Below are 27,719 nucleotides of genomic sequence, written 5' to 3' on the forward strand. Positions count from 1 at the left end.
TTATGACGACTGGCAAAGGATTAAAATCTCTCGCCAGTCGACACTCTGTTTGCCCACCACTGCGCTTACCATTAGGTGCAGAGAGGTCACTTTGTCGAGCCCTTATAAATAATATTACATTAGGTCTATTAAAAAGACTTTAGAAGTGGAACACAATTGTACTACTTAAACCATTTACCAGTTATAATTATGCTTGAGAAACTAAAAAGAATTCAATTCCGTTTTTATTAAGCGTATAATTTACTCGCAGATTTAAGTGAATATTCACAGAAAAATAAAGATGGAGAAAGAACAAATTCTCGACACAAAGTAACAATTACGACCGTTTCATTACCTATGTGTCGAGAACAAACAGCTCCAGGTAAATCCAGGAAAATATAATAACAGAACAATATTTATATTCTTATTTTACTTTTCCCCGCCGCTTTGACTGCGCCAAAAGCCTTTCCATAATAAAATACTAAGGTAGAGGTTACCGGGACAAAACGTAGCTTATACATTTCAAATTTGATCTATCAGCGTGCGAAATACCACCCCAATTAGACCAGCAGTTTAGATGTTTGTAAGCGTTAACTCGTTTACAAACATCCAAACATCTTATCATAATAATAATAATATCAGCCCTGTATTATATACTTGCCCACTGCTAAGCACGGGCCTCCTCTACTACTGAGAGGGAATAAGGCCTTAGTCCACAACGCTGGCCTAGTGCGGATTGGTAGACTTCACACACCTTCGAAATTCCTATAGAGAACTTCTCAGATGTGCAGGTTTCCTCACGATGTTTTCCTTCACCGTTAAAGCGAACGATAAATTCACAAAAAATACACACATGATTTTTAGAAAAGTCAGAGGTGTGTGCCCTTGGGATTTGAACCTGCGGACATTCGTCTTGGCGTTCCACACCCGATTAGGCTATCGAAACATCTTAAACATTCGCATTTATAAGATGTGTGGGAATAGGCATTATTTTGAGGTTCACGCAACATTATGACTACGTCAAAGATAATTTGTGTCCCTAATCTAAAGCCTCTTTAGCGGAACAACTGCTTAGCTGAGTTTTGAGTTCATCAGTAAAAAATCAGTAGCGCTATCACAAACAACTTTGGGCAATGGCATTATACCTTGTCGCCCATATCATTTGAGTGGCATAAAAACTTTCTCACAATATCAGTAATTACTCCACCTCAATACCTAAGAGTAAAACTGCTGGAAACTTGTTCTCGGCACAAAAAAAAATAATAATATCAATCAAGTAACGTATATAACTAAATACAACCATACTTAATTTGCTATACCAAACAATATTTTTAGCCCCTAAAAGAGACTTTTTAAAAAGTAATATAAAATATACGGTATAAAATTTAAAAATATAATGCATTTATTGCGTACAACAGGCGAATATCGTGCTGAAATCGAGCTTGCATTTTCCGGGCCTCGGGGCGCACTCACCATCAGCGTAACACAATACAGGCAGCCGACGTCCATGGGCTGAGGTCAGCACCCGCACCCTCATACCAAATTCGGTCACTCATTTGTTCGTGAGTCCATCTGAGTAGCCTTTATCATTACTGCCGCCAAAGATAAGAAGGAGATAAGAAAGATGGTGGTTGACTGAACCACTCCATCTCACTTTGTATTATATATCGGCATTATGCTATACACTGCCACATTACTGCCCACAGGCCTACTCTGCTACTAAGCAGATTGTTGTTATAAGACTTCAATGACTGTGTGACCTAATGCCGCAACGATTGGATCACTGACGCATCGCCGGATTTTTACCTTTTTTAAGTGGCCATTCCGTGTCGTCGCCACTACTTTAGCGCTCACAATAAAAGGTCCCCAATTTAAAAAAAAAACGTAAATAACAAACTTTTTATTTAACAAAGTGGTGACCTAAAAAAGGAAGGTTTTCAGGTAAGGTACATAAAGGGTCCTCCATAACATTTTCAGAAAATTGACCTTTTTTTAGTACGGAGGTCGCTACCGCCTCTAATACGCAGCTTTTAAAACCTATTGCCAAATTGAACTCTGTCTATCTATTACTGAAATTTAACGTCCTGCACACAACACGTCAATATTAACAATGTAATACTGTCCCTCTGTCACCTTAAGGCATCAGTTCATCACCAATGGAAAAATATTTATTTTGTCGTGGTATAAATAGAATTCGAGGAATAACATCACTTTTGGGAAAAATATTTTCTATTGTAATAAAGATAAGGAGGATGGCGTGTAAGTATTTTACGGATACCGAAACGGATTCTAAGAAATGTAAATTCGATCTTATAATCGCGTGACTTGAATTTTGTCAGAAAATTTCAAAGAAAATAAAGTCTAGGGACTCTCATATAAAGAAAATTATAACATAATGGACTTGGCTATACCACTAAAATGTACTTTACTACGACTGTAGTAAGTCTATACCGACGGCTTTTTTTAGGCATACACTAGGTAATGAACATCGCCCACGTTCTTTTTTTTTATAGAGTCCTCGGCAGAAAGTGAACAAAGAGTACCTTAAATGATTATCTCCTTATAATGTGCTCGTTACTAGTTTTTTAGGCACAGAGAAAGATGCAAAATATCTTGGTGGTTAAAATGTATATTAATACCTACTCTATTAAGTTACAAAATAACTTTGTAATGTTAAAAAAACATATTTTTCGATTAGCGAATTCAGCGTCGTAAGTAATGTCGCCCTGCCTGAGGCATTTAGTTTTTTACTGAATTGAAATAAACATTTGCTTTAAATAAATGGTTCGTGTCTGGTCTCTAGTACGAAACTAACTATAAATGTATATAAATACTTTTTTAATTGCAAGTTAGGATTTTGTTTTAGATTTTTAATTAACCGTTTCAAAGTCTGAGGGATCATTCCTTTGGACCATGAATGAACGTTAATTAATTTAGGGGATTACACTTGGTACGCGGTCCAAAATATAGTTCATATCAATTATAATATTAAATTAAGGGGTATGGGGTCTTGCTTTCCATTTTTATTATTACGAACACATAAACTATATTGTGAGTTTAACATTAAAATGTATTGGCGACCAGCAAGTGACGTCACTAACTATCACCAATATTATTATGTCAGCCTGAGATATCCACTTGTATGCCAGATGCTATAACACAACTCCTTAAGAAGAGTTTTGCCGAATATTTCACCGTGTAATGTCGGTACACACTTATGCAGTCGAGTGGCAGAAACATCAAGTGGGTTCTTGATGGTGGTGGGTGTAGAGTTCTACACACCTTCAATGCAAAAGCACCCTTATGGCTAACAAAAATCCTCTGCGGACAGCTTGTAAATTGACGTATATTCTTCTTTGTCAAAACAAAGACTAATAAAAGAAGTATATACTATATAATATACGTAATATTGTCCATAATATTTATTTAATTATAATTATAACTTACATTATAAGCTGTTTCTTTCTCCTGAAATGTTCCTTCGTACTCTGTTATTCTTTGTTAAAACAACAAACGTACACGAGTATGATGTTGGAAAAATATTAACAATACATTTTTGTTTTCATTATAACAATACAGTAACAAGTTTGAAAGTATTACAAATATTTATGTAGGGAATGTATTCAAATTAATTTTATGTTCTTGTCGTCCAGTAGTATTCGGGGTAAAATTCCGCCTTGTCTTAAAACAGTATATGGATAAATTATTCGCGAAATCTCATCTCAATATCAAATCGCGAAAGAGATTAGAATGTGTGAATTCTACAATAAGTACAGTAAGAAGTTGACTACATTTTGTATCAGTTCACTCGTTTAGATGTCTGTCCGATCAGATTCAACTACTCATTGAGACGGAATATCAAAAATTACCTACTATTTAACTTGTTAAGAATTCGTGTATATTGTATGATCTGAAACTTGGCTTAGACAACATTGCCTATATGTCAGGGCTGTGAATTTTATTAAGAACATAAAATAAGCTAGTATCCTCTGTATTATAATAATATTAATATATTTACTGGTATAATTTGATCGCTGTCTGAACATAAACTCATCCCCTCTTCTAAATAAGACGAGCGAATTATGAGGTATTATTGTATACATAATTCATGGAGGGTATGCAATTATGTTGGCAGGGCACGCGCCGACCTCTGTGTCGACTCTACATTATGTCGGAGCACTCTTGATCGCATTTTAATTTTGTTGACTTATTTCTGACATTCAGCGATTTTTTAATAGCCAGTGTGATTCCTAGGTTTTTTGAAACTTAGCATGTCTAAAGCCTCATTTAGACAGAGCAATAATTAGTAATGGTGAGGCAAATTTCGCCTATATTGACAAGCAATAATCGTTTGGCCTAAATAATAATCGTATAAAGTCTTTTGACAGACATTAAAGAAATACACTAAATTCTCAAGTTTGACAAAAAAATTCTTCATGTAAACACAGTGGTCGAGAAACTTGCTCAAGCAATTTTCGTGTGAGGTAACTGCATGCGAGTTATAGTTGTCGTCTGAAACAGGATGAGGCAATAATCACTTGACAATTTTTGCTAGTAATATTCTCGATTACTGTGATCAATTATAATTGCTCCGTCCAAATGAAATTTTAAGTGACAAATGATATGGCATGCAGTACATTAAAAGTAGGTTACTGTTGTTGCTACTGTTTAGACAGACTGAAGATTATTCATCGACCGACTTTATTTACTCGATATTCTGTAATATAGAAAACGAACAACAAAAGCTTTATTGTTACTTTCCAAGACGTCTATAATAGCATCCGCAGCGTATACAATATGTATTAGTATATACTTATTACTTTGAAAACTTGTTTGTATTGGAATTGCTTTTTTTTTAAGAAATGGGTTATTGAAATTAAACTACTTTTCGGATTCTATCGCGGTTTTTTATATTTTAGTTTTCTCCCGACGTTTCGAAGACTTTGCAGCCTTCATGGTCACGGGGGGGACTAAGTCCTAAAATATAAAAAACCGCGATAGAATCCGAAAAGTAGTTTAATTTCAATGTCTAACATTCGCGTAAACATAAGAAATCAGAAATGGGTTACTTACATTGTTTTTGATTAGAGACAAACATAAAAAAAATTAAATATTATCTCTTCCTCTTTACAAATCCGATGTCTCCCAAAAATCTAAGTAAAGTGGCCGCTTATCACTTTTATTTTGTGGAATCCAGTAATCAATATAAATGTTACTTTACTGAATAAAATTCGAAACACGCACCGACAGAGAATGCATAGCTTGAACTGATACCTCTAGATGCATGTTTTTCTTTCAAGCACCATGTATTATAAGTAGATTAACATCACGTGAGGATTTTTCAAAATTATTCTATTAATAAGAAGTTATAATTACGAACAGATATTGAAATTATATAATATGGACTTCGTTCACAATTAACGTCAGATGTATGAAAACATGTGCTTAAGACTATTTTAAGAAATAACTGTATTTAATATGAATTATAAATTACAATAATCCTTTATTTAAACGCCGGCAGCGCAACCCTGATTCCTCGAATATTGTGTATGTTTGGGCCGTAAAGATCAGACTCACCTAGTTGTTTGTCGTTATATGAATAGTAAATGATATGCACGTAGCTAGTACATAATAAAACGTGGCGGAATATATGAGACAAGATAAATAATTCCAAATAATTAGAAAAACTAGCTGTCACAGCTAGTAGGAAACATAATAAAACACCAAAACAAATTCTTTCCAAAAGACGAAGAAAAACGTTTGCACAAACGTAGCCAACTCTTATCAGAGCATTTCTCACTCGGCGAGGACAAGCGAAAAAAACTGCCAACAAGCGAATGAACATAAAAATATCTGAGGGAAATATTTCTTATATCGCACCGACGGTAAAGCTCCTTCCGGGAGCGTTTCCCGTCGACTTACTGCGAACATGCGCTGGACTGGATTAACGGACGAACTGTGAAATACGAACTCCTAACTGGTTTATTTATATCCAGCAGGTGATATGGAATGTTTGCCTTTGTATGATAATGTCGTCATCCATATGGTCAGGCGTAGGTGATGTACCTTACGCGTTAACTTTGCGGGTAATTGAAACTTGACCCTGTATAAGTGTTTGCACTATTGTGGAGTAGATTCACAATTCCTAATTTTATATGTAGTTATTAGGTACATCATAATAATAAAAGCCTTATAATTTACTTTCTTTATAAATGTACTAAATATATATTGTGACATTACGACGCATCTGTTTGCCCTTAAGCAAAAGCTTCTACCACCTGTCTCCACAAGTTTCTATACCTAGCTATCCCGATCCACTAGTTACCTGTCGTTACGTTGATCTAGTCAGCCCAGCGCTTGTGGTCTTCCTCGTTTCCTTAACTTACTTATACGACGCCATTGAATGATTTTGTTACTCCGTTTGTCTTTTTTTCTTATTATGTCTTGTCAATTTCCACTTTAGTTTTCTGTCATTATGATATCATCTAGTCTGTTATGTTCCTTTATAGCAGTTTTTCTTATTCTGTATTTTTTTTCTTTCCTAGCATGCTTCTCTCTACCACGTTTTGACATACCTCTAATTTTCTCGTATAAGCTTTGGTAAGGGCCTAAGTTTGGCAGTCGTAGGTGAGGACTGGCTAGAGGTAGATGTTAAAGAAATTTCGTTTTACAGCCATGATTTTGTATTTTTCATTATCTCCTTCAGACTTGAGTATTTTTTGTTCTCCCAATTAACCACATTATTAATCTCCCTCCCAATTAAGTCCAATATGAATTATTTAATATTTAACTGTAGTTTTATGATTTACTATTCACTTAATTAGTGTAATTGGATTATATGTTCTTATTAAAAATAGATATATAAAAAAATAAAAGACATGTTAATCCGATTATGGAAAGTTGTATTCTACAACTGACTGCATACTAATCATCATTTCATAAAGAACCGGTTACACTTGCGTTCCACTTAGTTGCGAGTAGATTTCCAGACTCGTTCCAGTCAGAATACACTAGAGACAGACAGAAATAGTTCAGGTGACTGTTGAGAAATATAAGTTTTCTCGTTTTTCGGCATTATACATGGCCTGCACTACCTGTCATCAGGCACCATATAGTCACTTTGCCCTACTATAAGTTATTATTGTAACAAATCTAAAGTAACATATGTCGTTAATCTTCTTTTATATTTATGGCTTCCACTATTTATCAGTGTCACCAATGTCGAGTACAAAAAACGTGCAGTTTCCCTAATCAGTATACATAAATTAGCCTCAAAGTTAATAAGTTATTTAGGTTGTCACTAATCATGTATCAATGTGATTTGACATCTCTCCGTGACAGGTATCACAACATCCGCATCATGTACTACAATACTATTATGGTAATTAGAAATGTGTTAATTCGCGTCAATACACAACAACACTCATTAATAATATAATTATTCAAGCTTGTTAGTGTGGTGAAACTTAGGTTGAGTTGTCGGCGCGGCGTGTACTGGGTTCAAAGATAAGCATTAAGAAGATATTATTTTTAAAAAACCAAAAGAGGTGGTCGCTTTCGACTGAACCCAATATTCTGTAGTCTTACCCACACACACCATCACGCATTTTATCCCCGAAGGGGTATGCAGAGGTACAACTAGAGCACCCACTTTTCGCCAAGTGTGTTCCGTCCCGTGATGTGATAGGGGGCGAGCCTATCGCCATATCGGGCACAAATCCAGACTCCGGGCTGATACTGAGCAGAAAAACTCAATTATCACTTTGCCAGACCCGGGATTTGAACCCAGGACCTCAGAGCGCTGCCGTACCGACACCGTTACCGTTGTAGTCTTACCATCTATAAGAAAATAATAGAAAAATATTGGGAGCCAGTTTTGAATACTCTTGTTTCAAAGCTGCTTACCACTTTCCTAATAAAGTATTGCTGGTGGTAGGATATATTTTATATCCGCCCGGATAACGACCACCGCACACAAGGTGTAATAACCCGTAAAGTGGCCAACGTAAGTGTGTCGCGTTTTGGGATCAGCCAGTGTATATCCGATTCCAACAGGCCGGCATAATTGTGTCGACTGCCCAGGGATAACCATCTCTCGTCAATCATTATATTGGATGAACATTCTATTGGATTCCCCTCCACTTATCATCAAGTGCAATAAGGTCACTTCTCCGTGCTCGTATAAAAAAAATAAGTGGTATTTGTTTATTTTGATTCGCCGATTCCTGTAATCGCAATTACATTATTAATTTCAATCTGTAATGCGTATAAAAGTTAACTGGCAAATACCAATATGAACAATCGCATGTTAATTGTGCCGCCGCAGGCGTAGCACTCCAATAACGTAGGGACACAACAGTACGCAATTTGATTAATCAACCAAATGTATTCGCGGAACAGCACTAAGTTCACTATGTAATATGTTTTTTTCAAATCCCAGTAGTGATTACATTGTACGTGGTGGTAGAGTTTAGTCAGGATGTCGACACTTTGTTCAGACGACGGATTACGGGTGATGGTTGCCAGATCTATGCCGGCCTGGCCTGGATATACATCGGCTGGAGATGCCTTCAGATAGACTTCACATGCCTTCCTAACACTTATCGAGAACTTCTCGGGTTTTCAGGTTACCCCACGAAGTCTTCCTTCATCGGCAAAGCAAGCGATAACTCACAAAGAATATACAAATAACTTCTTAGAAAAGTCAGGGATTCTCTTGGATTTTGAACCTACCGTCATCTCGGCAGTCAGTTCCACTCCCAACTACGTATTTACCGCTGCTAAAAACTATCGAAGATAAACACGAATGAGTATGAAAGACAATACCAGGCGAGTAACTTGCTCATCAGTCTTTGTATAAAAACATTCAATAAGCACCCACTGAGTTATGGAGAGGGAGGGGCCGGGACGCGCATTTGTTACGCGAGGGGCATAATGTTGATGAGATGGGGGATCTCGGAATATATACGATTTGCCTGTCGATAAATGGCCGCATTATACCCATATTTATCAGAGGTCTCTTGACAGGCCGAGTTTAGAGGTGTAATGTTTAAAATTCTCAAGACAGGTAAAAAAATATTTTCTGTTTGTAATACTACGTAAAACTAGAATTGAATTTTAGATATGTCAATATGCTTGCTTATTAATATAAATAATGTATATAATAATTATATAATACCAAACGAGTAGTGCGCTAATTATTCTTTACGATAAGAGAGGAGTGACCTTATGGAATATGTATAATTTATATATTACAAAAATAAAGCGGCGATAGTCTAGTTGGTTGTGGAAAAGACTGCCGAGACGAATGTCTGCAGGTTCAAATCCCGAGGGCAAACACCTCTGAATTTTCTAAAGTCATGTGTGTATTCTTTGCGAATTATCGCTTGCTTTAATGGTAAAGGAAAACATCGTGAGGAAACCTGCATACCTGAGAAGTTCTCTATAGGAATTTTGAGGGTATGTGAAGTCTACCAATACGCACTAGGCCAGCGTGGTGGACTAAGGCTTAATCCCTCTCCGTAGTACAGAAGGCCCGAGCTCAGCAGTTGGACAGTAAATAATACAGGGCTGATATTATTATTATTACAAAAATATTTAAAATCGCCCTACGATAAGACTTACGCCATCCACTTTTAATCAAACTTTCTCATTTTTTATTATTTAAACGCAAAACGCGTATAGCATAAAGACGAGAATCCTAATCACTCGTAATTTATACAGAAACTCGAAAAAATACTCTGAATAATTCCTTTGAGACAAATCTCGTTTATACAGACAAATTCCTGACGAATGGATATTGACGGCTTCAGAGGGCGGCTGATGTGATTGATTTAATTTCCGATAAGCTAATAATAGCAGCGGCTCTAGAAATATGCAGTTAGTGAGATTGTTGAAGTGTAACCGTTTCCTACTGACCCCTATCCCATTTCTTTTCAAGGTTGACAATGCAATTCTTCTGGCATTGCGAGACTTTTGGGACTATCTTGATCATTGGAAACGGTTTTTGACTTTTCCCTATAATAAAAATGATTAAGAAGTTAGATCTATATAAATACTGGTGCAAAGATGAGGGTTCCATGTGAAGTATCTTTAAATTATCGTCGAAGGCTTGCAGAGCAAACAAATCGGAAATCGTAGCCGAACGTCACAACAGAGTAATTCGGATGTGCTTTAATCGCTTATACAATAACTATTCCAACATCAAACTTGCTCGCTGAGTACCTGCTCGTTCCCGACTGATAGGGACTGTTATTATTAACACACACATACATATATTTATCCCCACTTTTCGCCAAGGGTGTTCCGCCCCGTGATATGATAGGGGGCGAGCATATCGCCATATCGGGCACAAATTTCAAACTCCGAGCTGGTCCTGAGCAGAAAAACCCAAATATCAGTTTGCCCGACCCGGAATTCGAACCCAGGACCTCAGAGCGCTGCCGTAACGCACGTGCAGTACAACTACCCCACTGAGGCAGTTATTATTGATTTCGATATTGGCAATCAAATAACATACCATGTCTTTTTGGTTGACATTAAACATCAGATATGAACTATACATAAGTACTGTCTAGGCAGGTTTAAAAACTCCATGGCATACTGTCCGATCTCATACCATAGTGTGAAGCGTTAGTCGGGCTGGTGTCGTGCCAAAGTGTTGTTCGTTTGTGAGCCGACATCGCCTGCATCGGCATTGGAATGCGCCCAAAAATATGGCACGCCTAGATACATCTCAATATCTTTGCGTATTTTTGTTTCGGTTAACATTTTTGTTTGTGTTCCTTTTTTAAGTTTTCTTTTTGTTTTGGAATATTTCAATCCGAACGCGCAGAGAGATATTGTGTTTTATTGGGTATGTGTGCACGTTTGTTGAAGTCTAGTTTGAATACATTTTTTTTTAAAGATTAGATTATTTCTTCCTGTTAATGTGTATGGATCTAATTAAACTATAACATAATTATTGAATAAATTACGAACATACGAAACGCTGGTAGGATATTGTTCAATCAGATTTAGTTGTTGCATTAGTTAATCCGTTTGTAATATTTTAGCTCAAACCGACCTCGAGTTTATTTTAAATATTATATTCTTTGTAATTATTTAATTAAAACTGGCAGCATAATTTATGTTTGATCCTAGTTTCAATTAAATTTTCTTTTAGCTTTAGTACAAAAGTGATATTTCACTGACAAAAGTTTATAATATTTTATTAATTAATTATGTAGTCGATATGTATTGTCTCCGGCGAAGTAATAAGCCGTCGTTAAACACATCACACACACACGTCGTTAAATGACATTTTACCGGCTTATTTCCATCAAACGAAAGGTTATAGTCTGTCATATTCGACACAAATTTCAAATCCTACCTGCAGTTTCATCGAAGAACTCACGACATCCTTGATTTATAAAACTTGGGAACGTATCTAGGGCCTCACAAATGAGACCAAAGGCGTTGGATGAAGCATAAATCGATAGATACTAAAAAAGTCTCATACTTTTTAAAAAAGCGAAAATACATTTCATTTGAAAATAACTTAAAAAATTTAAAAGTCTTTTCAGTTGTAAATATATTTAACTTGTTTAATGTCAGATAAAATACGCTCGTAGAACCAGTTATAATATTTTTAAATTCAATTTCTATATCAATTTATCGAGTGTCGACGCTGCCCTCGCGGGACCTATGACAAATAGTGTCACGGCTCATTCCGCCTTATCTCCTTTATCTTAGAGGCCGGAGTTGCTTGTGGACAGCTATTGATGCACTCGCCGGCTGTATATTGAAGCGTAGCCCCAGGGGAAGTCGGTGAAAATGGGACATTCGATATCCTCCCAGTTATGTTACCGGAGTGCGGCTGATACAATGCACGTAAGGGATTGGTTACATAGGTAGAGCTGAGCTGACATTTCCTAAATTAGCATATCGGTAGTTCGAAGTGCCTCGATATCAGTGCCGAATGGTGAAATTTTCTGAAAAGAAACCCTACACAACATATAATTACTAATAATATGCATAAATGCAGTCTTCAAATCTTTCTAATGATACTAAGATTTTAGATAAATCACGAAAGGGAAGCTGACAGGAATCGGGTTATATAAGCCCTTCGCCACTGCTCAATATTATTGTGTAGATACAATAAAATAAAACTACAATTCATGACTGTTAGAGATTTGTCAAAAGGCCAATAGCGGCATGAAGGAGTTAATAAATAACGTTGGTTGGAATTCAAAGGCATCCTACCCCTTTTATCCTTTCTTATTTGTTCAACAAGATAATTATGTTGAATAACAGATTTAATTGTACATATTTAGGTACAACTCATTCATCAAGAATTAAAGTTGCTGTTAAGCTGTTGAGTTTTATACGTCATATCAAACCCTATAAGTCTTCTTCCTATTCATAATCTCATGTCGCTCCTCAGAGGTCGAAACTATTAATTAATTATTAGATATATAACTGAACTATTGTGGTTGTTACTTATTAGTGTTGGTGGAGACATCATCAAATCTCGTCTACTCATCAGCTAACCTTCGTAAACTAAGCCTAACTCGCTCTTCCTGTATACTCTACCACGATCACCTGTCAGTAACTTGCATGTTAGTACACTATACTAGTTACTTGATACAATAACTTGCAGTGTATGGTTAAGGCACAGTCCCTGGGCTCTGGTGATGGATCGACTCCCCACTTAATGTTATTGATTGACCACTTGCTTCCATATACTAATGTTGGTTTAATTAATGGATTCGGCGCCGATAATGGATTAGGATATTGATAGTTGTGTAGTAAACTAATGATCATGATTGGAAATCGAAAAGACCAATCAGAAGTGTGAGCAATTCAAGTGTGTCTACTAAGATGTGACAGAAATAAAGGCGGACAATATGTATGTGTTTCTCACGTTTGGACAACATAAAGTTTTAAAGTTGAAGTTTTTTTTTCACGTTCACCCTAAACAATGAATGCGAATTTTATAAATAGGCTCTAGAAATATAAAGTTCTCAAGAGACTGCGTCCCGACAAGCGCAGCGTTAGACATCCACCTATAAGGTGAACAGGACTTGTAAAATATCGCAGAAACGCGCTGGATGCAGATTGCTTTTGACAGGACCGTCTGCAAATCTTTAGGGGAGGTCTATGCACATTAGTGGACTTCATGTGGTTGATGATTAAGGTCACTCTCGAGACCAACACGAAAGCGCAATAAGTGGGATAGCGGGCTAATAGTAAGGCAATCGCGGCTATAACACGCGCACTTGTTTGTAGGGTAGTTTTAAAAAAAATTAAAGCACCTGGCACGGTGACCGACGGTAAGTTGACAATAAATGTGGCGCACTCACTCATAGAACTCTTATGTTTATACATTTTGAATCACAACTCTAGCAGTCAGTAGCGCAGTGATACAATAAACAGTTATCAAAGCAAAAGCAGGAATCACAACATGCCGAGAAAATGTGCAAATAAAAAATCGTCACTGGTCCGCCACCGCTCCCGCTTATGACAATAACAGCACCTGAATATTCGAAATTGAGAAGTTTTTGAATGTCTCATGGCAGATAATAGCGCCGAGCCCGCCATTATAACTTGCCTGAGACACCATTATAAAGTTAGTAGTGAGACGCAGGTCGCGGGCTCGAGAGCCACTTACACTCTACAGCGAAACTCATCAGGTACTCGGGCGAGTAAGGTGATATGCAATAAATGGTTATACATAATTATGCAATAAACTTTTGAATATAGTAAATTTCATATTTTTTGGTTTTTTGCTCTTTAATTCAAATTGCGACCAGGCTAGGTAAGGCAAGATAGTTTGAAGACCATTTCATTCAGTGGAAATAGCATTATAAACTTCATAGTTTTTTACTTTTTAATTATAATTGCCGTAAGGTTAGGTAAGGCAAGGTAGTTTCAAGAACATGTGCTTCAGTGGAGATAGTATTGAAATAGAATTTTATAAGTGGACGGAAAGTCGCTTTACAAAATAGCTGAATAAATGATAATGCAAACTCGATTATCCGCGCCAAAGGGACGCGGAAACGGAAACCTTCCAGGGACGCTTAACGCAAACCTTTTAATGTTTAAGGAAATATCATTAAAAAAAACTCATTTCGCGGGTAAACAGACGATCCCTGTTTTCTTAAAAGATATTTAAAAAGCTGATTAATTTGGGAACAAAACCGCGGCTCGGGTCGGTGCAGGGTAAACCTTCGAGCGATCTAATATTTTTTAAATTGATTACTTGCCTTTACTTAGTTCAGAAACCTTCAGAGCTCTTTGAATGTATTTAATTTTCATTAACAGGTCTAGATAAGCAAAGGAACACGGTAAAATAAATCAATCATAAAAGCCACAACGCAAGAAGCTTCAGGACGTTACCGACTTCTAAGGTACGGTGGCTAGAAGGACTCCAGGACCTCTGCCATTCTCCGCTTAACATGAAACGGAATTGCAAATTAATTGGCAACAATTTCCGGGAAGACAACTACAAAGACGCTACTGACTCGTCAACTTCGTGATATTACTTACTCCGTTCTCTATGTTATATTATATAGTTGATCTCAAATAATATAAAATAACATATTATGAAGAAAGATAGCATAAAGCAAAATAAATATAATATAGGAGTATCGTCACACATGTACGTTCATATTAATATTTACATACAAAGAATTCATTACGATTCAAAGGAATATTATATTTCTATTTAAAGTTTACCTTTGAAGGAACGTTTTAATTTCTTACTTGAAGATAGGTGACTTTATTTTACTTTTTTTAAGGGCGAGCAATTAGTTAGAATTGTAATTTATAATAAAAATGTGGATGGAGTCGGTTGAGCAGTTATAACAAAGTAATTGGATTAAAGTAAATAATAAAATGAATAAAGGAACCCACTTTGCAATATTAGTTCATTAATTAACTTTAGTAATACAAAATCAATACGTAAATGTAGTAAATAAACACAACACTGACTCATTGTCCACTACTAATGGCACACACATTTGAATATTTATCATCGGTAGTTAGCATTGCAGGGATAGTATATGCTGTATTTGGAGTGTTCTGTACTCGCCGTCAGCTGCACTGTGCTAGTTTGTACAAGTGTATCACATCGATTCACAAAATGGTTTGCTATCAATAAGAAATCAGACGACAAATAGTAGGGGTCGGGGTGATCCCGCCAGCCGGCCCGGCGGGCCATCTGTTATGCGCACGAATGATGGCCAATTTATCCGCTAATACGCGATTGTATCCATTTGGACGCCTTCCAAGGCTGGCTACGTGTTTAGAAGAGCGCGCGGCGTGCGACCTGTGTGCCATCCGCACGCGATGTAACGCGAATATAATGCGTTTCAATTATCGCGTATTAGTTAGTAGCAAATGGGAATGAATGACATGAATAGAGTAAAATGTTATTTATGTAACCATTTTGTATTAAACGGTCATATATTTTAGCTTGATTATTTTAGAACCGATTAATACAATATATATAGTTATAATTATGTTTTAAATAAATATATTATGTTCATAAAGTTCTCCTGCTAACAATAATACCTATTCTAATGTAATTTAATTATGTTTCAAATAGATATAATATGTTCATAAAGTTCCACTGTTTAAAATGATACCTATTCTAATATAATTAAAAACTCAATTAGTTTTGAAAATCGAACAGTTTTGTAACAACACCAAAAGCTTTGAACGAAACTTTGGAACGCATCGGAAATAGCTCCACAAACTTAAAGACGTCTTCAAAGTTTATTTCCTCGTTGCTGTATAGCGAATGAGGAATAGGTTTGCTCGCAGCGCCGGAACTGTTGTACTCTACATGAATGCAGTTACGAAATATTCTGTGAACCATTCCATGGCATGAAACGATGTGATTTCAATTAATTTAATGATACGAAACCGAGATTTGTTTCTGGTTTGTATATTTTGATCATGATTCATACTCGCTACCGATGAGTAATGACTCGTCATTACTATGTGAATTTATGTAATGGTTATTAGAAACTACAGTCTTTAAGGTCCACAATAACTCTATCAGTATCAAGAACTAATTGTCTCGGCGCCGAGACCAAGAGGTTTTCCTTGTAATCCCATCACTGAAAGTTGTAAATAAAAAATCAGTGCAATGAAAACGTATATTTTTGGATTTAAGAAAACACTTTTATCATACATAGTATAAACTGCTCTTTTGCTGAGGTCCATACGCTCAAGAGAACACCGTCTATCCATACTAAAATACCATAAAAATATTTTATGCAACAGTGCATCCTCACTAATGCAAATATTAAAAAGGGTTTGAAATAACAAATACGTATCGTCATGAAACAATGAGGAGGGACGGCCGGGGTCAACTAGCCACCTGAGCCGGTCCCACTGACAGTGGACACTGTAATAGAGCTCGATGTAAATCAAGCGAAGGGGTTGCGGACAGCTCGCCGCGACCGGAGAGCACGTACACAATTACTTTGATGCATTACTTGTATTGACGTCACTATATTGGTTTATATTGTGGTCAAAGCACGTCATCTCACGTTGAGTATTCAATACGTTACTAAATATATGTGCAAAAGTAAACATTACATAAAGATATTTTAATAATGTGAAAACCATTACACCACTCTAGTGTAGAGTCGATGTAACACATTAATTACGTATGTTATAGATAAATTTGGTTTTTACGATCGCCGCGAAGGAGCAGATTACTATTCCATTCCATGCGGTCTGGAAGCTACTATCACCGCCAATATTAGCCGCGCGAACCTCTTTTATGAATTAAACTAATATTCTTCACGATAGTGTTGCTACATTACAAACGTTTGAAACTGTCTCGTCGTTCAGTAAATAACGCCTCTCTTTTCTCAATATCTCTTTCTCTAGACAAATAATACAAATCTATAACACGTGAGTAAATTGATAGCCGGCGATACATCACGCGCGTTCAGCGTAAGTGCCGACAGAGTACATTGTAACGCGCCCAATCGGCGGCATCACATAAATCACCGCAGGCGTGACGTGAGCGCTAACTAATAACATTAATGTGCGTCTGTTTGTTACTCAATCACCTTGTTTGCGACCAATTCGGTTTGAATTAATTTATGGATTAAAATCGTTGGCAAATAATTATAGTTACTCTGTATTTGAATAACCTAATGATGCAGTGTACTGGACAGTTTTGGAAATGCAAATAGCATAAATTCGCCTAATTTAATTATGTACTAATCTGAATATGAAGACAGAATGATGCGGCTTACCTTCGTGTAAGGTCTGACCGGAGACTGAACAAACCTCCTCTCCTCCAATATTTTCCTTAAAGATACGCGTACGATTCATCTGGCATTGTGGCTGTTGACGGCAGGCCCATTTCAGCTGAAAATATACATTTTTTCCAAACCTTGGAAGGCATATATTTGCTGATAACAAATACACGAGCGAATTGAACTGTCGCTCACATCGCGCCGTTCGGGAATGTTTTATTACAGACGCAACACAAAGGTTTCACTATTCATTTGAGATTTTCATGTCGCTACAGTAATTTCCGCGTCCTTCGATATACGTAAAAACGGGACGTTATGATTTCTTTCTTTACCTTCGTAGTGGAAGGTGTAAACAAGTGTTTGTTGTATTTTTTGCCAACATTTCGAATTCTATTGAATCAGTTTAGCTTTGGAATCGAAACACTCATGTATTATAGTCTAAAATAGGAAATCATGTGAGTGAAACATATCGATCTAAAAATATGATTTTATTATTAGAAAAGTGGAAGCCTTTTGTTGGATTTCTGAGTACACAAAACATAAACCATCCACTTCATGTTAGTCTTGTGTGACATTGGTACCACTCCGGTCAAGCCGGCATATTTATACTATTAACAAAGGTCTTCAATTTATTATACGTTTGTCTTACCGTATAAGAAGAGACTACGTAATGAATTGTACTCGTATGTACGAGATCCACATGTGAATATCTTGAATATTAAAGCAGAGGTGGCGGAGGAGGGATCCTAACCGTCGGATCTCTTGAAATTTACATAATAGCAACATACATTCAGAGATTAGCCGCGAGTTAGCTCTGCGGCTGGCGGTTTTGTGGCTCGTAGCAATTCGTAGCGGTACGTAGCGCTCCGTAGCTCCGTAGCAGTCCGTAGCGCGTAGTTAATGCGTTTTACTACTGCATCTTAAGACTTGGTAATTGTTTTGCTACGTTTATGGGACTAGTTTCAGCTCCCAGATTCCTTATATTCTTAACTTTAGTCTCGGCTTACAGTTTTACTCTTCGAACGAGGAGTGGTTATTATTATCATGGCTTTCAAGTTTTTAATAACTTCTTTTTTGCTTCTAATTGTTTTTTTAGGTCAAACTAATATGAATTGTAACTTACCGCATTGGTACTGGATAATGATTCCCTAGGGTCTTATTTGTTTGCCTGTAAAATATACCACACTTTAGGGAGGATGTAGTCGTGAAGATTCGTTAGGACCTCATATGCTAAAACTGCGATACAATTATTTTCATAATGTAATACTGTGGTGATAAACAAATGTGACAATATACTCCGAGGCACTCAGGAACATTAAATTACTCACAACTACATTTACGGTTCCAAACATTATGACTATTACGTTATGTTAATATTTTGATACAGTAGTCTCTACACAAGCAATTTGCCGGCACGCTTTAAGGATGACAATGCCGGCGTGGGTTTGAATTCCTCTACGACTTGAGATACACGAATGCAAGGACAAATATCTACCTCACTTTCCTTATACGTTTTACCTTTCCTTTAAAACCAGCACAGTTTATTAGTTAGTTATTTCGTCTGGCATTTTAGGCGGCCATAGGTGAAGTAATTTACTTAATATCAAATACCCCACTTACGGTTTTGTTGACCTATATCAAAAATACATAAACTCGTCCATATTAAACAATAAATCATCTGATACTAAAAACTTTAGCCATATTAAATTAGGGACCTTAGCGTCTTAACGATTTACTTCAAATCTCCGGGAATCCACGTAGTTTGTCATAGAGATTTACCGCCATGCTGGGCGTCCGTCAGATCGTACACGTCTCACGTGACCCGTCCCTCGTAAAACATAAACGAGGCTTCTCTTACTTGTGAAAAGGTACTTAAGGCTTGTTTTACAACATCTTGGTAGATAAAGCTTGGTACATCCGGGAGCGACATTTTCAGAATGATATTATGTAACACGGTAATGTCGTGCTATGTATTAGTAAGTATTGATCTAGGGCCCGCGTGAGGACGCTATGAAATTGGTTGAAGACGACATTGATTCTCAGGTGTTTGATTTGAGACAACACTGTGAGGTCCAGTTTTAGAATTTGTAACAAATATGATGATTGATACGACAATTATCGGGACATTTTCGAGGGGATATGATACAAGGTAGGTATATGAGTTAGCTATGTCTCTACCTATCACATCATAAATAAAGGCGTGAGTTTACGATATTTAGTTTTAAAACGAACACACGTCCCGTATTTATCCCCGAAAGGGTATGCAGAGGCGCAACCAGGGCAATATTGGGAGAAACTATGTATTCGAAATAACAAACTACCAATTTTATTCCAATAAAACCCGTATACAAAAGTTAGAATTTAGTTTAAAACAAACAGTGAGATTTGGAAGTTCGATGATTTTTCGTATACGCGCAAAAAGTTATGAGTTTTTTACGAATTGTTTGCTATTTGTTTTTTTATTTCTTTTCTTGTATTTCAAAATTCAAAATATTGTTTTACAATTCCAATATTGGAGCATAATATTATAGTTATTACTAGGTTTGCTCGCGGCTCCGCCCGCGTATTAAGTTATTTCGGTATAAAGTTCTGCTTTCTAATTTACCATAATAAAATTGACACTTATATTTTAAGTTAGATCTCTAGCAATACATTGGTGAAAACTACATTCAATTCCATCCAGAAGCTATTACGTGATGCGTGTTCAAACATACAGACAGGCAGAGAAAATTTCTAAAAACTGCTGTTTTGGCTTCTATTGCTCCATTTCAAGACCCCTTGTTAATTTTTCTTCAATATATATAATATACAGACATCGGCCTGTTACAATTTTAGTTTTGTAAAATAAAGATGGTATTACAAGCATCTCACTCTTCAACCATAAATTATATGTAATTCTTGCAAACTGCTGCGTGGCAACAATGAAACTATGCAAGGTTTCCTATTGACTTTCATTTAAACACATTTGTAGTTTACTGCTTAAGCTCTCTTATTCCTTACTAATACGACATTATAGAAAAATAATTAAAATATCTTCATGAATAAACGATGAAATTCGACTTGATTTGGCACAAGCATGAATCTTCAGATTCCAAATGAAAGAACATTGAAAACATTTTTATTGAAAACGCGATTCGAAATATGGCAGAGATAGAAACTTAAAGTGACGGAAATAGGTTAAGTGTAATATCGTATGCATTCCGAGATTATATAAGAAGATATTGGATGTACTTCGAAGTGTTTCAAATGAAATTGACATACGAGTTGTGATCACTGATGGATAGTTGCTAGTTGTAGGATTTTTGTAACCGCCCAGATAATAATCAACGCACACAAGGTCTATAATCCGATGGTCGCCTACGTAAGGATGTCGCCATCCAAGACCAGCCTATGTATACTTAAACAGGCCAGCATGATTGTGTTGTTTGGCGAGGGATAAGGATCTTTCGTCACTCGACACTATCTGGACACGACTCCACTTTCTATCAGAGGTAGTGGCGTCACTTTATCGCATTCGTATAAAAAAGTGATACAAAAATAAATTGATTCGCGCTGTTTTCGTATGAAAATACTGCAATGGCTGAGGTGTTGGCCGGCGGCGGTGCAACTCAGCCGAGCGTTTGTTGTTGCTGTAGGTAACTGTGTTTGTAAAATATAAATATAATGTGGGTAGGTAGACGGAGGAATAAAGTTAGTCTTGAGCACGCAGTGGTGTTTGATTAGCGCATAACCTTTACATGGCGCAGCCGGTATTGAAATTTTAAAATGGAGTCAGTTTTGCGACCTCCTGAGACTTTTAAGTTCGAAAATAATTTATTAAATACTACATCTGGAAATTTAAGCAGAGATTGGGACAAATGGAAGAAATCTTTTAACACTTACTTCGAAGCATGCGAGTTGAAGAAGAAGGACAACAAAGTACAAGTTAATATACTTAGTCTGGCCATAAATACTGTTACACTTAATTATAAAAAAATATTACATTTGAATTTCGAATCTGTCATTTTTATACGATTGTTCATTGTGTTTTCTCATTTTGGCGCCAATACATTGTAAAATATTTTGCGATATTAAAATGGTGTGGGGTGATAAAGAGAACCGAATCGCTGTGATAGCATTACACAAAGTAGGTATGGAGCCAAATGCAATTTTTAAAACTCTCCATACACTTGGTATTAGTAAAATGTTTGTGTACCGGGCTATTAATAGGTACAATGAGACCTCCTCTGTTTGTGACAGAAAAGATCTGGCCGTCCACGTAGTGTTCGTACGAAAAAGGTGGTCAAAGCAGTAAGGGAAAGAATTCGAAGAAATCCTGTCCGAAAGCAAAAGATTTTATCTCGGGAAATGAAGATAGCACCTAGAACCATGTCGCGTATTTTAAAAGATGACTTAGGACTTGCAGCCTATAAGAGACGCACTGGCCATTTCTTAACTGATAATTTAAAGAAGAATAGGGTGGTAAAATCGAAACAACTACTGAAGCGGTACGCAAAGGGAGGTCACAGAAAAATTTTGTTTACGGATGAGAAAATTTTTACAATTGAGCAACATTTTAACAAACAAAATGACCGTATTTATGCTCAAAGCTCTAAGGAAGCTTCCCAATTAGTCGACAGAGTGCAACGTGGACATTATCCGACTTCAGTGATGGTTTGGTGGGGTGTTAGCTATGAAGGAGTGACTGAGCCATATTTTTGTGAAAAGGTATCAAAACATCGGCACAAGTGTATCAAGATACCATTCTTGAGAAGGTAGTTAAGCCCCTTAACATCACCATGTTCAATAACCAAGTATGGTCCTTCCAGCAAGACTCGGCGCCGGGTCATAAAGCTCGGTCCACGCAGTCTTGGTTGGAATCGAACGTTTCGGACTTCATCAGAGCTGAAGACTGGCCGTCGTCTAGTCCCGATCTTAATCCGCTGGATTATGATTTGTGGTCAGTTTTAGAGAGTACAGCTTGCTCTAAACGCCATGATAATTTGAGTCCCTAAAACAATCTATACGATTGGCAGTGAAGAATTTTCCCATGGAAAGAGTGCGTGCTTCTATTGATAACTGGCCTCATCGTTTAAAGGACTGTATTGCAGCCAATGGAGACCACTTCGAATAAGCTTTTTATATTTTTAATTGTTTTATATTTATGTATTAAACTGACACACTGTAAAAGTAATAAATGTTATTTGCAGTTAACAATTTTCTTTTTTCTTTATTACAATATTTATGGCAAGACTAGGTATTATTGCATGTAATTGGAGATCAGTGTCGCGAAGTGTACGATCAATTTAAAGTGGAATGTAAAACTGTTAACGAATTACTTGAGCAATTTGATAAATATTTCATACCGAAAAAGAATTTGGCGGTCGAACGTCATAAATTTTTTAAACGAGATCAACACGAATTGGAGTCAACGGAGCAATATGTGTTTGAGTTGAACAAAATAGCAGCCAATTGCGATTTTGAAAATCTGCGAGATGACCTGGTATGCAGTCGTTTAATTTGTGGTATAAGAGATATGGCTTTGGCGGAGCGATTATTAAGAGAACCTGATATTACATTACCGAAGGCTCTCGACATATGTAGATTGGCTGAAATGTCGCGTGTTCACGCACAGAATATTAAGCAAGAAAATGGTGACCAGCACGTTCATCAAATTTCTCAAGGTGCAAATATTGAAAGCAATAAGCCAAGCTGTCCTCAAGTATTTGCTGTAAATCGGAAGCGCGATTATGAGTACGGCAATACGCGTCCGCAGTCACAACGACTTCGAAACACGCCTTCGCAGTCAACTTCATTCGTGTCACGACCGCTGTATCAAAATAACTACCCTCCGGCCCAAGCACAAATCTTTAGGCAGTCAAATAATAATATGCAAGTACCAAGGAACAATTCACGAAAGACAGAAACCACGGCTAACAGGAACATATTGTGTAAAAACTGTGGTCGCAGACACAAGCATAATGAGTGTTTCGCATACGGACAACGGTGCAATAATTGTTATAAAATGAACCACTACGCTAGGATGTGTAGGGTAGGCAGAGTCCACGAAGTGCAGGAGGATGACTCAACCGATCAGGTAAAATTTAATAATAGTTATAGGTACAGTGATTGGTTAGTTGATTTAAAAATTAACAATCAAACAATATGTTTTAAGTTGGACACTGGAGCTGATGTAAATGTTTTGCCGCGCAAATATCTTGGTAAAATCCACATAAAAGAAAGTGAGCTAACTAAAACATCTATAAAATTGCAGGGTTATTCTGGTAGTCCGATTATCGTTTTAGGCAAATGCTATTTAAAAGTTATATATAAAAATACCGCATATTTATTACAATTTATTGTCGTAAATGTTAATTCATCCCCAATATTAGGTAAAAGTTCGTGCGAGGAACTGAAATTAATAAAAAGAGTTATGGATATAGGTACATCAGATAAAACAGATAGTAAAAGCATATTTGATGAGTTTCCTAGTGTTTTTGAAGGTATGGGTTGTTTGCCTGGTGAATACAAAATACAATTGAGAGAAGATGCTCAGCCGGTAGTTCATGCACCTAGAAAATTACCCGTTTCTCTGAAAGAACAAATAAAAAGTAAATTATTACAAATGCAAAGTGAAGGAATTATAGCTAAAGTAGAGGGACCGACAGATTGGGTTAATAGTATGACGGTAGTTAAAAAGGTAAATGGTGATTTACGTATCTGTCTGGATCCTCGTGATTTAAATAAAGCAATCAAACGCGAGCATTTTAAGTTACCAACTTTTGAAGAAATTGTAACTTGTTTATCCGGTGCAAAATATTTTAGCACTCTTGATGCAAAGCAAGGATTTTGGCAACTAAAATTACATAAAAATAGTACAGATCTTTGCACTTTTAGCACAGTTTTCGGAAGGTTTAAATTTTTACGAATGCCTTACGGAATATCGTCCGCTTCAGAAGTTTTTCATAAACGCTTATACAGTCACTTTGATGATTTAGATGGGGTTAGTCTATTTGTTGATGATTTATTAATTTATGGCCCGACAAAAGAGATTCATGATCAACGACTGCGGGCGGTACTTAAGCGGTGCGAAGATATTAATATAAAGCTAAATAAGGAAAAATGCAAAATTGGTTTGACGGAAATAAAATATTTAGGCCATAAAATTACAAAAGATGGCATTTCCCCTGATAGTTCCCACATTAATGCTATAACTAATATGCCGATACCAAATAACACGAAAGATGTGGATGATTCTTGGGCCTTGTAACGTATGTAAGTAATTTTGTTCCAAATTTTTCGGAAAAAACATTTATCTTACGCGAATTATTAAAAAAGGACATTGCTTGGCATTGGAATGCTGAACACGAAAAATGTTTCAATAATCTTAAACAATGTCTAGTCAGGCCACCAGTATTGCAATATTATAACTTAGAAAAACCTGTGGTTATATCAGTAGACGCCAGTAAAAACGGCTTAGGGGCTTGCCTTCTACAAGATAATTTGCCCGTATGTTATGCATCTAAATCATTAACTAAGACAGAAAAATCTTATGCTCAAATAGAAAAGGAATTGTATGCATGCGTATTTGCTTGCGAAAAGTTCTATACGTACATATACGGCCGTACAGATATTATTATTGAAACGGATCACAAGCCGTTGGTAAGCATAATAAACAAACCCCTCAATAGTGCGCCGGCGCGTTTGCAAAGAATGTTATTACGTTTACAACCGTATACATTTAAGTTAATATATAAACCCGGCAAGTATCTATTTATTGCTGACACACTATCCCGTGCAGTCGCACCGGCGGCACATGAGGCGCACTCGTCGCGCGACTACCTTGAAGCGCAGGCGCAGGTATGTGCGTTAACGACGAGTAATCCATTGACTGACACGCATTTTTACAAGTACAAAAATGTACCAAAGATGATGTAGAATCTCAAGAACTAATTAAAGTTATAAAACAAGGATGGCCGAGTGAAAAGTGTAAGGTATCTAACATGTTGAGGTGTTATTGGGACAGCAGAGATGAATTAACAGTAGATTTTGGGATCATATGGAAGAACTCTCGGGTAGTTATTCCGAAGTGTATGCGACGTGAGATGCTTAAAAGAATTCATGCCAGTCATTTGGGCATCGAAAAGTGTAAGCTGAGGGCTCGAGAAATAATGTTTTGGCCGAATATGAATTCGGAATTACAGGATTACTTGTCCCGTTGTCAGGCTTGTTTAACTTATAAAAAGCAAAACATAAGAGAACCTTTAATTCCACATGAAATACCTAGCCGACCTTGGTGCAAAATAGGAACTGATATCTTCCATTTGGGGCAAAATCATATGTTATAGTTGTTGATTACTTTAGTAAGTACGTGGAAATTTCTCAATTAAGTTCACTGTCCTCAGAAAACATAGTACATAAATTGAAAAATATATTTAGTAGATTAGGTATACCAGAAATTGTCATGTCGGATAATGGACCCGAATTTTCATCGAATTATTTTTGTTGTTTTGCTAGGGATTGGAATTTTAAACACGTGACGTCATCACCAAGGTATCCCCAATCCAATGGTCAAGTAGAACGAGCAATACAAACTATAAAAAACATCATGAGAAAGACTATATATAGTAAAGGTGATATTAATTTAGCGCTTTTAGAATACTTAAATACTCCTTTAAGCAAAGAAATAGCATCTCCTGCGGAATTAATATTCAATAGGAAGCTACGAAGTATAGTTCCATGCTCGCCGAAATTACTTATGCCAAAGATAATAAATAGAACAAGAAGCAAATTAACTTCCCGACAAAATATTCAAAACGGTATTATGATAAAAGGATCTGGGCCTTTAAAACCATTGTCGATAGGAGAAAAAGTTAAGGTATGGTTTTGCAATAAATGGATTTCAGCAACGATTTATCGTGTTTTAGGTCTCCGATCCTATTTGATTAAAATGAATAATGGTAATATAATACGACGCAATAGAAAACATTTAATTGTTGATTCATACCGAAACGTTGAATTAACCAAACCAATTTTGTATGATGACATAAAATTAGAAAACAGTATTACTACTACTGCGTACCCTGTTGTTTTCGGCTCCAGTAACAACTTACAGCTACATAATCGAGAACTTGGTCAATCAAATTGTAATTATTATTATCGCACTCATTCCGGCAGGACAGTGAAACCGCCTGATCGGTGGGGTTACCCCGCAACGACAAGCTAGTGTACCTGTGTGGCCAGCAATCATCTCCGCTATTTTTTTTTTACAACTGTCACAAGTTTACCTATTAACAGCTATCTGTACATATAGTGTAACATTAAATAGTACTTAATACTATTATTTTATGTGTAATGGTTTTGTGAATATTCAATTACCCTAAATGGGTGAAAAAAAAAAAAAAAAAAAATAATATATATGTACTGTTATGTGAATTATATAATTATTCATTAATTGTGTTAATTGTATGAAAGTATTAAAGAAATAAAAAAAAAAAAAAAAACAAAAAAGAAAATATAATAGTATATATATACATATATACTAATTGTTAATTAATTATTCATTCAGTTATAACTATGTATATTAATCATATACTTAGATGATTTGATAAATCATTGTTGTTATAATTTATTTGCTATTATGGATTTATGTGATTTCAAAGTTATAGTTAGTTAAGTTATTATTATTATCAATTTTTATTTATATAAAAATGATTACAGTAAAATAAATATGAATAGCAATATCAATGGATAATGTAATTACCTGTTTTCTTCTGGGCAAGTGATAATATTATGTTATTGTTTTGTTTTTATGTTTGCGGTAGGTAATATTATGTTTTTATATCACTAAAGAAATGTTGAATTTTTATTTATTTTGTTTATGAAAGGGATTGTAGGTAACTGTGTTTGTAAAATATAAATATAATGTGGGTAGGTAGACGGAGGAATAAAGTTAGTCTTGAGCACGCAGTGGTGTTTGATTAGCGCATAACCTTTACAGTTGCACTCGCGAAAAGTTTAAATCAAACCGTTATACAGGTCTAAATGCTCCGTGGTGTTTAATATTCTTTTAACCTGACATTTATTTGGCCACACAACTAACAAAAATATCTGCGTCTTTTTAAACTATTTTTATAGACCCTCAGCGATAATCTTTTTAGACCTAATTTGCTATAAAAAAACGCATATACGCCCAAACTCCAAAAAGAACCAAAGTCAGTTGAAAGGCATATAAAATAGCGAAAGACTAAAATTAACATATAAACACGCGGTGGGAAGCATTAACCCGCTTACTGCGCCGGAACAGGGCGCGCATGTTGAGCGACGAAACGAACAGACACGTAAACATTGAACTGAAGAAGAACCAGCGCAATATAAATGAATACTGGTCAGTGCCGAAGGGTCCATATAAGCCTATCGTCTTCCCTCTCTTAATTTAGGTAAAATCTAATTATCATTAGAACGATTGGTAGACCGTATTCATTCATTTTAGTACTT

At 36.2% G+C, this 27,719-nt stretch overlaps 1 protein-coding gene across 1 annotated transcript; it reads left to right on the forward strand.

Moving 5' to 3' along the window:
- The first annotated feature begins 20,942 nt into the window (after positions 1-20,942).
- LOC115455346 lies at positions 20,943-25,160 on the forward strand. The gene is made up of 4 exons (XM_037441522.1): positions 20,943-21,161; positions 22,480-23,464; positions 23,615-23,725; positions 25,024-25,160. The coding sequence occupies exons 1-4, from the start codon at positions 21,009-21,011 to the stop codon at positions 25,158-25,160; spliced, it is 1,386 nt and encodes a 461-aa protein (XP_037297419.1). The 5' UTR covers positions 20,943-21,008.
- Positions 25,161-27,719: the final 2,559 nt, after the last annotated feature.

The sequence above is a fragment of the Manduca sexta genome, chromosome 22 (assembly GCF_014839805.1).
Source record: "Manduca sexta isolate Smith_Timp_Sample1 chromosome 22, JHU_Msex_v1.0, whole genome shotgun sequence".
NCBI lineage: Eukaryota > Metazoa > Arthropoda > Insecta > Lepidoptera > Sphingidae > Manduca > Manduca sexta.

What these genes read in the sequence shown, in the direction of transcription:
- LOC115455346 (XM_037441522.1), top strand. Translation starts at nt 21,009, where the DNA reads ATGGAGTCAGTTTTGCGACCTCCTGAGACTTTTAAGTTCGAAAATAAT. An exon ending in TGAAGAAGAAGGACAACAAA is followed by an intron (nt 21,162 to 22,479) that starts GTACAAGTTAAT and finishes TGGCAAGACTAG; the next exon opens with GTATTATTGCATGTAATTGG. An exon ending in TAAAATCCACATAAAAGAAA is followed by an intron (nt 23,465 to 23,614) that starts GTGAGCTAACTA and finishes CCCCAATATTAG; the next exon opens with GTAAAAGTTCGTGCGAGGAA.